Genomic DNA, 14,240 nt, shown 5'->3' on the forward strand with positions numbered 1-14,240 from the left:
AAAAGCATGAATCGGATATAAAGGCATACCTCATGATGCTGGTAGAGGACTTTAAGAAGGGCATTAATAACTCACTTAAAGAAGTGCAGGAGAACACTGCTAAAGAGGTACAAGTCCTTAAAGAAAAACAGGAGAATAGTTATAAAGAGGTAGAAGTCCTTAAAGAAAGAGAGGAGAATGTAGGGGGCTGCAACCCTGTAGGTGGAACAACAATATGAACTAACCAGTACCCCCTGAGCTCGTGTCTCTAGCTGCATATGTAGCAGAAGATGGCCTTGTTGACCATCATTGGGAAGAGAGGCCCCTTGGTCTTGCAAACTTTATATGCCCCAGCACAGGGGAATGCCAGGGCCAAGAATTGGGAGTGGATGGGNAGGGGAGCAGGGGCAGGGGGGGGGTATAGGGAACCTTCGGGATAGCATTTGACATGTAAAGAAAGAAAATATCTAATAAAAAATGGGGAAAAAAGATATAGAAATGGGGTATGTCAGCAAAGTGACAGAATAGGAAGCCCCGTGTCTTCATCCTTCCTTGGAGACACCAAATTACCAATGCCTGGACCAACTCTGTTCTCTGAAATACAGAAACCAGAGTACTCCATTTATATGTCCAGCCTATATTTGAAGTCTTAAAGGGCTAAAAATTCAATCTCTATCCTTATACTATCTAAGTAATTGCATTTCTAATGTTCTTAATATCAAATCATGTGCTTATTCTTTAAACGGTATTCCAATTATAAACTTTCTGCCAGGCTTGTAGAAAAAACATTCTAAAACCATGTTTCTAGATTTTGTTTACTAGGATGTTATGTGTGGGGATGGCGGACACCCTACTGCATGGGAATGAAGCCTGAGAGTGGGTGGCACTCATACAGATCTCATGAGTTGTACCTGACTAGGTTCACATGACTAATCAATATTTAATATGTAGTGTGGTGTATGCAGGGTGCTTCTCACACCCGAGGGACACACAGCATAGATGGAGTGGAATCTTTTGAAAGTTAAACTATTTCCTCTTAGCTCTCTTGCATGCCGTTGCTATCCTCTAGGTTTTTCAAATGTCACCAACTTCACAACCGCCTGTTTTCTGACCCAGGCTGGTATTATGATGTCACCCCTGCTGCCTTCCCTCTGGCTGCTGAGGGGCATGTCTGCGTCTGGAGTAGAGCCTCCCACATTATCAAAGCATGTGACTGAGGAATGGCAGCATGACTGCCCACCGTGTTCTTCCTACCCTTAAGAAGCAATGAATAACTCTTCTAAATTATGCCGGAAGACGTCTTTTCCAAGAGGCAATATATTCTGTAACCTCGTTGACAAGATAGTGAAGAGGCCCTCTCTGCAATTTCTGAGTCAGTGGAGATACCACTGCTATGAACCCAGGATTTACAGAACACTGGCAAAAATCCTGAGGTATGTTGACTTGGATGGCTTTGACATACTCCTCACTGACTATATTGCTTTTGTGGAAAAGTCGGGACACCGTTTTGAACTCAACTTTAACCTTGAGTTTACTGAAATATGCGTGAATACCATTCTGTACTGGGTTTTCGCCAGAAAAGGTAATCCTGACTTTGTGGAACTGCTTCTCAAGAAGACGAAGGACTATGTCCAAGACAGAAGCTGCAGCCTGGCGCTGATATGGAGGTAATCTCATGCTTTGTCCAGAGAGAGAGTGTGTCTGGGAGAGTGCAGGGCTGTCTTCTTAGACCAGCTTGGGTGGTGGGGATGTGTCACTGGATTTTACCTGTAGTGTGCACTATCAAGTCATGCTGGATCTGCTCAAGAAAAGCATCGTTAGCAAATGCATTGAAAATTCCTTAAAAAGCAACAGACCTTGCCTTATGCTATACTGTGGTCACTTGGTCTCCTGAGATTGCACACTTGCAGTGTGTGCACAGTTCATTCAGAACATCCCTATCACCGAGTGGTTCTTAGTCAACACAGCTACTCTGTGTCAGGTCTTCATAAACTTGATTTCAAATCTTCCAAAACCAAATTCAGTGAAAACTATGGTCCTTACAGGCCAAGCTTTTACAGCCCAAACTTGTCAATCTGTCTGACGATGTCAGGAAACTAAAAGCTCCAGGTGACTGTCTTGCAGCTCAAGAGTCTGAGCCAATGCCAATCAGTTCTCAGCCCAATTAGAACAGCTGTGCATTGACTCCTTCATTCAACAAAACGTTTATGCATCACATTCTGTGCACAGTGGCAAGAGCAGGTGTCAGTGACACACAAGGCCCAGGTCAGAGACCAGGCTGGGTAGGTTCTGCCAGGAGCAGCCCTGCTTCCTGGCTGCATCACTCTGCTCCTCAGAGCATGCAGGCTTGTGTTCCTGAATGATCATCCCAGCACATGAATGGGTAGCTGGGGTCTAAAAATAGTAAATAACCCCCCCCCATAGGACTTGTGGTGGATTTAATGTCCTTGGCCCATGGTAAGTGGCACTATTAGGAGGTGTGGCACTGTTGGAGGAAGTGTGTCACTGTGTAGGTGAGCTTTGAGGTCTCCTAATGCTCAGGCTCCGCCCAGTGTGGAAGAGAGCCTCCTCCTAACTGCCTACACAAGACAGTCCCCTTCTGCTGCCTTCAGATCAAGATGTAGAATCTCTCAGCTCTTTCTATAGCATCATATCTGCTTGGATGCTACCATGCTTCCTGCCATGATGATAATGAACTGAACCTATGAACCTGTAAGTCAGCCCCAATTAAATGTTGTCCTTTGTAAGAGTTGCCTTGGTCATGGTGTCTTTTTACAGAAATGAAACCCTAATTGAGATAGGACTTTTTGTCATGTTAAATGTTGTTTTATGTAGTTACAGCTTTGATTAAGTAGCTTAAAGCCCAGGCGTATCCTTGGTCAGGCAAGTGGACAAGAAAAGTGTAATAAAAATAGAGGAAATGAAGAATTAAACATGGACAAAGAAAAGGAAACATTTTAATGGAAAATGAAAGAGGAGGTGAATCTTAACTGACACATTCTTAAGTGTGTGGTGGTGGGATGAACTCAAGGCCTGTCACACCCATCCCTACTTCCATGCCCACACTTTCACTAGGCAAGCATGCTACATCTGAGCTGCCTCGCTCACTCTCCACCATGTATAGGACAGTTTTAAATTGATAAATTCTGATGTGGATGCAGAATCATCCAAATCATTATCTCTAGCCCCATCTTCTGCTGCTGCTCTCTGAACATGCCACATGGAACAAAACAGAATACCAAATGGACCCATCCATCTCCAAGCCTCTCTGGCTCTCTCCTCAGTAAGACCCTGACCCCATTGCTCAAGGCAGACATTTGGGATTGATTCTTGATTCTTGATTCTTGTCGCTCTTGCCATTACATCAATGAGTGCTTTGACTACCTAAAGAACAGATCCTACTTACTTCCATGATATTATCTCATGTTCAGTCCAGACGGAGCCCGTGTCATCTCTTGCCAAGACAACAACCCTCGGAATGTGTCAACTTTTTAAAGCTAGTATATAAAACAATGGCTTCATTATGACATGTTCATGAGTTGGTGTCACTGTGCCTTCCTCAATCCCTTCCCAGCTGCCTCCCGTGCCTCATCCTATTATGTTTTATCAAGTTTCCTAGTAGTCCTCCTTTTGCATCCATACCACACTGTCATGTACATAACATGTACATACAAAGTTAAGTCTAAATTGTTTAGGAGAGAAAGCATTAATATTTTGTCTTCTTCCCATACTGTTCAAATTTTTTTATTTACACACACACACACCCCAGATATGAAAGAGAACATGATATTTGACTTACAGGTAGTAGCTTATTTGACTTAACATGATAATCTCTAGCTACATCTATTTAATATCCATTTACAACATCAGGTTCTAGAACCCCCCTGTCATACTGCTGGGCTATCATTCAGACTACCTCAATGGTTCTGATACAAACTATCAAATACAACAAGACTGTTGAATCAGTTTTGGACATAACAGTTTGAGCTGCCCAGGTGATACTCATGTAGAGATGTGCAGCTAGACACATGGTACCATCTTTGAAGTCTTTGTTTCTACACCTAATCGGTTATGTGCTGTTGGCTCTGTCTACCTGCCAGCAGTGGCAAATGTGGGTGCCTGCACTACACGAAGCAGCAGCCTCTTTCCCCTACTGTGAAATTAGCAAAGCCTTGCTGCTCCTACAACCCAGGTCATTTGTGCATATCCACTCCATGTGAAGCCAAGAGACTTTCTCTAGCAGCGTGGGATGCTCCTCACAAGGTGGCTTGCTGTCTCCCCTGTCCTCAGCTTTACCCTTTGATCAACACTGATGCCCTTAGTCTTCCTTCCAGGCACCCACACAGTGATATAGCTAAGTAAGTGTGTCTCCCAGTCTTTGTCCTGTCTCACCGCTCCTGCGTCTTGCGGTATGCCTGTTCTACATATTCTTGTCACTTTATCTTTGCTACAGGGCTTACCTCCGGCCCTGTCCTCTTCAGTGACAGACGCTTGTTAGCTGTGCTCATCCTGACGTGCTAGTGACTGACATAACATTGAGAAAGACAGCCAAGGGTGTTATTCTGTTCATCAATACAAGTACCTAAAACTGTAGCTGTCACTTAGCACATATTCAGGTTTTGTTGAAATAAATGAAGAACAGTTGAAATTACGGGTATGGATGAAACTGCATCAGAATGACCAAGTCAGAATTGCCCAATATGGCATACACACCTTGTTAGACACTGGGGCCATGGAAAGGACAAGAGGGACCTGTGACTGGTCTGATCAGGAAAACAAGCCTTCAACAAACTGTACTATGTTAAAGACCAGAGGCTATACTAGTATAAAAAAATGCTTATTCAATGTGTCAGTCGAAGGAGAATCTAGAGAAATTAGAGATGCATGTATCTACAAAGCAAAGCCATCCTCTGTGTGTCTATACAGAAATATTATGCCTCATTTCGTAAGCATGTGCGACAAGCTTTCAGACACAGAGGGCTCAGTTCATTAACCTCACATTTAAAAACCAGTCCTCGCTTTGCCTGCCTCACTTCATCCATGTGAGTACTGCTATAATTAACTGTCAGGACAGATTAAGCAAAGTTTGTTTTACAGTTCCATACTCTTTAAACCCAAGGATTAATCACACATCATATGGATACAGATTAGATGTTTAAATCTCATTTTAAACCTATTTGAGTTTTAGTCATGTTTTCAACATTTTTCAATATTCATTAAATAGCTCCTAGAGATAATGTAAATTTTAATACACTGGAAGCTACTGAATCTTAACAATAGCCTCTTACTTTGTCCTAAGATTCCTGAGCTCCCTTACATGGAAGGACAAGTTAAATGCTTTCTTAAGAACTAGCAAGATAAAAAGAATTACATTAGCCGGGCGTGGTGGCGCACGCCTTTAATCCCAGCACTCGGGAGGCAGAGGCAGGNGGATTTCTGAGTTCGAGGCCAGCCTGGTCTACAAAGTGAGTTCCAGGACAGCCAGGGCTATACAGGGAAACCCTGTCTCAAAAAAACAAAAAAACAAAAACAAAAAAAAAATGCGTTGCCTCCTAAAGGTTTATATAAGTATAAAGTGCCAAAAATCTTATTAGGATTGAAATCAAATTCAATAAAAAGCATTTGATTGACCCCCTACAGATTCAGCAGTGTAGACTCTCACAGATAACATTTGTGAGTGAAAACCACAGTTCCTTCCCTTGAACTAGGGAGAGTTCAGCTGGCAGAGGCAGCTCCTGCCATGTCTGACAGCTCAGGTTCCATCCCTGGAGCCTACACGGAATAAAGAAAGAACTGACTCCTGCATGCTGTCATCTTGTCATCTTATTTACACAAACATTTTCCTATTGGAGCATAAATTTACAGAGCTCATCTTGTCCAACGTTTTTAAAAAGAAAAAATGAATTAACAAAAATGTTTTCAAAAGTAAAATGATGAAATCACAAGAGTTGAAGGTAATAAGAACTGAGGACCTCAGGGTGACTTCAGGAGTCATGAGAGACCTCATGAGACCTCAGGGTGACCTCAGGAGACCTAAGGGTAAGTCATGGGGACCTCAGAGTGACCTCAGGGTGACCTCATGAAACCTCAGGGAGACCTGAGGGGACCTTGGGGTGATCAAAGCACATCATGAAGAGTTCACTGGATAGTCTCTCCTAAGATGAGCTGTATGTGTCTTGGGATAGAATGGGAGGAGAGAACACAAGACAAAGGTGAAAAGCAGCAATCTTGGAATCAGAGTATCAATGAAAGATAATCTGAGGTGGGAGAGAAAGAAAAAACAGCTAGAGTTAGATCCTTGATACATATACTGGAAGGACTTGTGAAGATGTCCAGGAAAATACTGATTTCAGGCAAAAAAAGGATCAGCAGGTGAACACACAAATGCAGCGACACAAAGTGTCAATAGCAGAATGGAGACAGGGCCATATCCTGTTGTCTAAGGTACTATATAACTCTATATTGTTCCTTAGGAGACAAAGCTGTGGCACTTTAGAGTGACTCTGTGAAGCTTTGGAGTTTATACCTGGGGTGGAAAATCCCTAGCTGTAGCTGCCATGCATGTGCTGGGAAACAAATCTAGGCCTCTCAAAGAACTGCAAGGCCTCTCAACTGCTGTCATCACTCCAGCCCCACCCTCTTTCAAAAACTTAGCCTTGCAATGCAGCCCAAGCTAGCTTGAAATTCTAAAACTTTAAGAGTGTTTGTGTGGTGGGTCTGTGTATTCGGGGTGTGTGTGTGTGTGTGTGTGTGTGTGTCTGTCTGTGTGTGTGTGTGTGTGTGTGTGTGTGTGTGTGTGGACCAGTAGGCAAACATGAATGAATGTCAACTTCTTTGAGCCAGGGTCTTCCACTAACCCCAAAGCTCATGGAGCAGGTCAGTGAGCTGGCCAGGGGTTGAGCCCCAGCTCCTCCTTCCTCCTGACCTCCGCCTCAGCTCTGAGGTTACAAGCACGTGCTGCTAGACCTCTGCTTTTTTGTTTGCTTGAACATTGGTTCCAATGCTTGCATGGCAAGCACTCCACTGTCTACTTCTCCAGGGCTAAACTTTACCCTTGAAGGAGGAAAATAAAATCTGTCCTGAGGACCTTCAGGTAGGTCTCACCATAACTTGCATGTCTGACGTTCTTATTTTATTAGAGGGGAAGGACAGGACTAGGGTACTTGTACAGTTTTTCATCTAATCTCCACTCTTGATTCAACTTCATGTCTAATATATGACCAAAAACAAAAACAAAGAGATACCAAAATGATCAGTACTTCTATTAACAAAGTAGAGTGCACTGGAGAGATTGCTTTGCCTACGCTTTCGGGGGACCCACAGCCACCCACATCAGGGGACCCACAGCCACCCACATCGGGGGACCCACAGCCACCCACATCGGGGGACCCACAGCCACCCACATCAGGGGACCCACAGCCACCCACATCGGGGGACCCACAACCACCCACATCGGGGGACCCACAGCCACCCACATCGGGGGACCCACAGCCACCCACATCGGGGGACCCACAGCCACCCACATCAGGGGACCCACAGCCACCCACATCAGGGGACCCACAGCCACCCACATCAGGGGACCCACAGCACCTGTTATTCCAGCTCCAGAGCCTCTGACACCCTCTCCTGTCTTCCTCAGGCAGCCCGACATGGCATAAGTTAACACAGATATAGGCACACGTAACTAAAAAAAAGTCAAATCTTTAAAAAATAAGCAATAAGAAAACTTTTTATTTTTAATTTTCATGTTATATTTGCAGAGCTTGGTAAGGTTTATGCCCCCACCAGTGTGGGAGACACAGCAGCGACACATGGCTGCTGCGACTAAGTGCTTTGCTCATGCAGTGCGCTTTTCACAGATGTGAAGGGAGGCTTTAGCAGTTGGTGGGAGCTTTCTTTCCTCCTTCAGCTTGGTCCACAGTTACAATGTCAAATTCTCCTTAAGACATTACAGGGGAATGTTAGTTACATGGTGGTCACAGGGAACAGTCGCTCACAGACACCTTTCCGTTATTGCTAAGACGAGCCCGTGTAAGCCTGTTTCCTCTGCTTTTGGCTTGCAGAACCTTCACACCCGTGTACTGCCCCAGCCCCCTGAGTGGCATCACACCTCTACTCTACGTGGCTCAGACAAGACAGTCAAATATCTTAAAAATTCTCCTGCAGTATGGAATCCTAGAAAGAGAAAAAAATCCTATCAACATTGTTCTGACAATATTACTTTACCCTTCAAGAGTGAGAATAATGGTTGATCACGAGTTGATTGACATTCAAGAAGATGCCAAGACATGTTTAATGCTATGTTCCAGAGTGCTTTCTGCGATCTCAGTCAGGGAGATAGAGGTAAGTGGAGCACCGCTCTTTTCAGGGTGTGGGGAAAGGGGTTGGGTGGGGATATTTCCAATGGTGAATTAATGGCTACGCATATGCTCAGTAATTACAAATGAGGCAAAATTCAAATTCGCTAAAATTAGTCCTTCAAATGTTGATTTTTGTTACCATGAACTTCAAAATGGCAAAGTTGAATGTCCTATAGACATTTTAGTGTTAAGTAGAGTAAGTTATATTTTAATAACAAACTCCATATTAAGATTTCTATAAGAACAAAATAAGTTAGATTTTAACAGCTCTTTACAATAGAATATTTCAAAATGACAGCTCCATTTCTTCCCACAAATACAATCACATACCAAGAAATAGATTTTTCCATTCAAGATCCCAAAGCAATTTTAAGCATTATAGAAATATAAAGGCATAAAATATTTATTCAACTGAAAATATCTCTCCAAAGTATAGAGATCTTTCCTTAATAACATTTTGGGACTAGACCAAGTTAGAGAAGAAAATCACCCATTTATCAGCCATAAATTGGAAATGTTCACCCTACAAAATGAACTGCAAAGTGCAGTAACAAATTGTATCATGCCCATTAACAGCAAGAAGTTAATTAATCTTTATATAGAGAAGCTAGTACTATAAATTTAACCAGCCAGCTTAACAACAACAACAAAAAATAATTCTTCCAGTCTTTAGAAATGTAAGTTTAGAAATGCTTGTAAGAGGCATAAAATGTTGATATTTTTAAATACCATGATAATAAATACTAATGTGTGGTGTCAGTTGTAAGGCAAACAAGTTGTTCTGGTTATAATTGGCAACTTATTTTTAAAAGAGTATACTCAAGCTGTTTTTAATGTCTTTTTTTTTTTTTACATCTTTGTTTCACAATAAGTGGTTGGTCTACATGGTTATTGCAGAATACATGAATTTTAGGCCAAGTAAAACTATAACAAAAAGTACTGGGATAAAACTAATCAAAGTCACTTGAAAGGAAAAGAGTTTATACCCAGGCTCCAAAGACTTAGAGTGCAGAACCTCCAGTGGAGGTGTGCTGAATAAAAAGGTAGTCAGTTCACTCTGTCTGAGGAGCCGGTCACCTCTGTACTTGATCACGTCTCCTCACATGGCCCACATATTTAAGAATGTTTAGATGTCTCTACACCACACCCTTTTAAGCATAGACACTATATCTACTTTGCACACCCAATATTATCCAAAGTACCTACCATAGTTGAATATATATTAGACATTCTTTAAATAGTTGATCATTGAATAAATAGTAAATACATGCATGTCTAACATAGCTGGATATGTGTCAAGAGGCTTAGACAGTGAAAGTTTGTCTTGTTTTCTAGCTTTTTTCTATTATATGTATGGTACAGCTGGAGGTCAGAGGACAGTTTTGTAGAGTTGGTTCTCTCTTTCTACTGTTATGTGGGTCCCTAGGGAAATCTCTCTTAATGAAGCAATATCCTTTCCTTTGCATTTAATCTCCCCAACAGAATCTTTAAACAGATGGCTTCCTAGAACTTTAAAAAGACCTCCTGTTATTCAGGCAGGTCTCCACTGAAGGCTTGGCATTCTATATGGTTTGGGTCCAACTGGGGAACATGTATGATTTACATCATGCTTCCCCCTTGAAACCAACAGAGCTGAACTTCTGACAGAGGAGCCGAGCACCGATCCACTTTGGCTTCCAATTCTTGCTGGTGGCTGTGTTGACAGTGCTTCTAGAAAAGATGACAAAGCAGAAGATGATCCATCTGAAGGAAGGGCTTCCCTGTCCATAGTTCAAATTTGATTTAGTACCTTTCCACATATCACTGGGGAAATTAAAATGTCTATAAAGTAAAAAGGCTTAGGTAAAAGTTACAAGGGTTATATAAATTCAGGATCTTATCTAAATTTGAATAAAATAAAAAACAAAGGTGCTGAATCCTTCGGAGCACTCAAATGGTTACGAATAACAGTTCCCTTTTTTCCAGACACAGCAAAGGTGCTGGATCCTTCGTAGCACCTGAATGGTTACGAATAACAGTTCCCCTTTCTTCCAGACACAGTTGAGCTTAGGAAGACGCCCAATTATTCAAAACTGGTTGGACTACATCCCGCCAACAAGATACAAGGATCCATGTGAACTCGTCCACCTTTGCAGAATAACCATCAGGACCCAACTGTTGGCCAACAATATGCTCCCAAATGGAATATTTTCGCTTCTAATTCCTACTCGTTTACAAAACTTCCTGAATTTAGAAAGCTAGCATGCATCTTTATGCTGTTCCTTAGGATGGTAGCACTGTACAATTTAGAAGTTAATAAACTGTTAACTTCACACAAGTTTGTTGCACTTCTGTTAGAAGATAGGTTTTCAGGGCTAGATGTATTCTCCAGTGTTTAAGAGCATTAATTGTCCTTATAGCATACCTTAGATCAGTTCCCAGCACACGTGTGATAGCTAGCAATCACCCATGACTCCAGTTCCAGGGGACCTGATGCCTGCTTCTGACCTCTGTGGGCATCAGGCATGCACATGGTACACTTAGATTGATTCAGACAAATAAGTCTAAAACTGCTTCAAAGAAGATGTGTTTTCATATGTTCTAAGTCCAGCACTATAGTTACCATGCAGCTTTACCCCATTAGCGTCCATGCAGTGTGTAATAAATTACATACATTAGATAAAGGAGATCTATTTTGGCATAATAACATAATATTCAGGAAGTGTTGGGCATCCTGGAGGAAAGCCTTAGAGAAGGCAGGTCTGTGCCTGGCTCACCAGCTGAGACCACAGCCAAGCAATCTTTGTGGACAAGGGAACTCTGCTCATCTCAACTGCGGTGGCCAGACACATCTGTATGTTTGCTAGAACTCACAAAGCTGCACACCACAGAGTAACTTGGCATGTGGCTCCTCGGCCCGAGGATACACTAGCTCCCTGTCTTTTCCCTCCCCATGAGTTTGATATCCAGAGCTGCACACTGCCTTACTGAGGATTTATTCTGTGGGACAAGAGATGACAAGCAATACAGCTGCTGTGGTGAAATGAAGGAAGTGCATTAGTTACCTGTCTGATAGTGGGGTAAGACTCCATGACCACAGCAACTTAGGGAAAGGTTTATTTTGGCTTACAGTTCCATCCAGAGAGGCTACATGTTCACAATGAGATGGGGGTCAGGAGAGGTGTGGTCCAAGAAGCACAAAGCTGAAAGATCCCATTCAGGAAGCAGAAAAAGTAGGAAGTGGAGCAAGGCGTAGATTCTTTTTTTTTTTTTTTTTTTTAACTTATTTTATTAGGTATTTTCTTCGTTTACATTTCAAATGCTATCCCGAATGTCCCCTATACCTTCCCCCCACCCTGCTCTGCTCCCCTGCCCACCCACTCCCACTTCTTGGCCCTGGTGTTCCCCTGTATGGGGCAAATAAAATTTAAGGCGTAGATTCTTAAAGTCCACCCCTTCACCTCCCGCCCCCCCCAGTCCCCAGTGCCATACTCCCTCTAGCAAGGCTTCTCATCCTAAAAGTTCTACAACTTTCCCAAATAGTGCCACCAACTAGGGACCAAGTGCTCAATGAATATGCCTAATGATCTTTCTCATTCAAAACACCACAGGAGGCTTGCTAAGACATTGGGAGCAGTTACAGTGAAAGGCTAGGCTGTGGGATGTTTATAACATAAAAGCAGGTCAAAGAAAAATAGCAAAGGCAGCAGTAGATCTTAAAGCTGAGAAAAGCTGCTTCCCAGTGGCCTCCATCATGACATCTTGATGTCTTTAGCTCACCTGCTTTGTAGCGTGTTACTGCTGCACCCAAAACAGCATAAGAGTAATTTTAAGAAATAATAAACTTCTTTTTTCTTTGAGACAAGGTTTCTCTGTGTAGTCTTGGCTGTCTTAGAACTTGCTCTGAAGACCAAACTGGCCTGGAACTCAGATATCTGCCTGTCTCTGCCTCTGAAGTAGTGGGATTAAACGTGTGCACCGCATCACCTCACCCCAGCTTAATAAGTCTGCTTTTAATTTAATATCTAAAATAAAAATAAAAGGAGCTTTAAATGATGAAACTCTTAGAAGTCAAGTGGTGCTGAGAACTGGGTGAAGGGAGCAGGGTGAGGCAGCTGAGGGATGATCCTGATGTAGCTCTACTTCACCCGAGTGCTGGGCTGCTCCACTCCTGCGCCCATGCTGTCCTGCTTCTCATGTCTCCTCCCAACCTGCCAACACCTGCCCCTCTTCTGTGCCTTCTTACAAAGCTGCCATAAACCTGAATAAACTGGTTTTAAGAATAATACATAAAATAATCCATTGGAGAATTAATTAAGATGCAATGAATGGAGCCAGGAACATATCTTTATGGAACATATCTTTAATCCCAGCACTTGGGAGGCAAAGACAAGGCCAGCCTGGTCTACAGAATAAGTGAGTTCCAGGACAGATAGGGCTACACGGTTGTATTCTGTCTCAAAAAGCACAAAAAGCACACACACACACACAAACACACAAAAAAGCAATTAAAAGACATGGCAATAGGGAATATATAAGTAATCAAACAAGATAGTATACATACTAAATACACAATATTAATTTAATTCCTCAAAAAATATGTGTTTCAAAAAATATATATATTTCACTTGAATTATGACTTCTTGAATATATATGGCTATTGTTGGAATAGTGAACCAACGGAAATAATAAACTTTTTTTTTCTATGAGACAGGAATTCTCTGTGTAGCCTTGACTGAACCAAACTTAATAAAGTCAATAAATTCTGTAAAATATCCACATATTTTAAAACTATATGAAGGTTAAATAGATGGCTCAGTTGTTAAGAGTACTTCTTGCTATTCCACAGGACCTGAGTTAGATTCCTAGGACCCACATTGGGAGCTTGCAGTCATTTGATAAATCCCTTTCGAGGGGATCCAGTGCCCTGTCCTGGCCTCTGCTGAATGTGGCACATATTTATACAGACAAAAACACAGACACATGAACCAATCACAGCATATGCAGTCTGTGAATAATTTTCTTGTTCCAATTACTATGAATACTGCAACTCCTAAATAAGTGATTCACGGCACACTCAAGTCCAGGAACTTAGTTATTTAAGAAAACAAAAAACTACAGGGTAGACCTGAGAGCTAAGAGTATGAGCAAGTCACACACTGAGATGGAATTGTAAAATGAAGTGTTTGAGAGAAAAAGACCCTTTCTGATTAAGAAATAACTGATGTGGTTTTTTGTTTTGTTTTGTTTTTCTCTTATATGAAACAACAATGACCCTTTTGTAAACTCTGATTTGGTGGTGAAATTGGCTTGCCTGTGAGGGCACTGATTTACAAGAGAATCTAGTATGAATATGTTCTTATTTCTCGTTGTTTCCTCAGTATTGAAGCACTTGTGTGTGTGGAAGCCAGAGGACAACTGTGTGATGTGAATAATTCTCTCATTTGCTGTGCATATGCCTACATACATGTTTACAGGAATGTAAACCATGGTGTGTGTGTGTGTGTGTGTGTGTGTGTGTGTGTGTGTGTGAAGGTCAGAGGACAAGCTATGTGAATAAGTCTCTCATTTCAGAATATGGGTTCTAGGAACTGAACTTAGAAGGTTAAGTTTGGCAGAAAGTGCTTTTACCTAATGAATCAGCTTGCTGGCCCAAAAATAAATAAAATTAAACAAAAGAAAAGTATTCCCTGGGAATAGCAAAGAGAGGCAAATCAGTATTGTCTTTCAGTTTTTATGTAATAAGGTGGCCACCCGTATTGAATGAAAACCAGAAAGGAGTTAATGAATAAAAGCCAGACTGCTGAGCACTGGACACAGAGCTGTTCATGACCCCTGCTCCAGTACTACTTGCTGCATTGTAAACTGTGTCTTAGTCAGGGTTTCTATTCCTGGACAAAACATCATGACCAAGAAGCAAGT

General features: G+C 42.1%; 1 protein-coding gene across 1 annotated transcript; it reads left to right on the forward strand.

Annotated features, from left to right (window-relative positions):
* The first annotated feature begins 1,154 nt into the window (after positions 1-1,154).
* Asb17 (ankyrin repeat and SOCS box containing 17) lies at positions 1,155-10,654 on the forward strand. The gene is made up of 3 exons (XM_021197119.1): positions 1,155-1,646; positions 8,043-8,322; positions 10,374-10,654. The coding sequence occupies exons 1-3, from the start codon at positions 1,246-1,248 to the stop codon at positions 10,578-10,580; spliced, it is 888 nt and encodes a 295-aa protein (XP_021052778.1). The 5' UTR covers positions 1,155-1,245; the 3' UTR covers positions 10,581-10,654.
* Positions 10,655-14,240: the final 3,586 nt, after the last annotated feature.

Source organism: Mus pahari, chromosome 4, assembly GCF_900095145.1.
Source record: "Mus pahari chromosome 4, PAHARI_EIJ_v1.1, whole genome shotgun sequence".
NCBI classification, from domain to species: domain Eukaryota; kingdom Metazoa; phylum Chordata; class Mammalia; order Rodentia; family Muridae; genus Mus; species Mus pahari.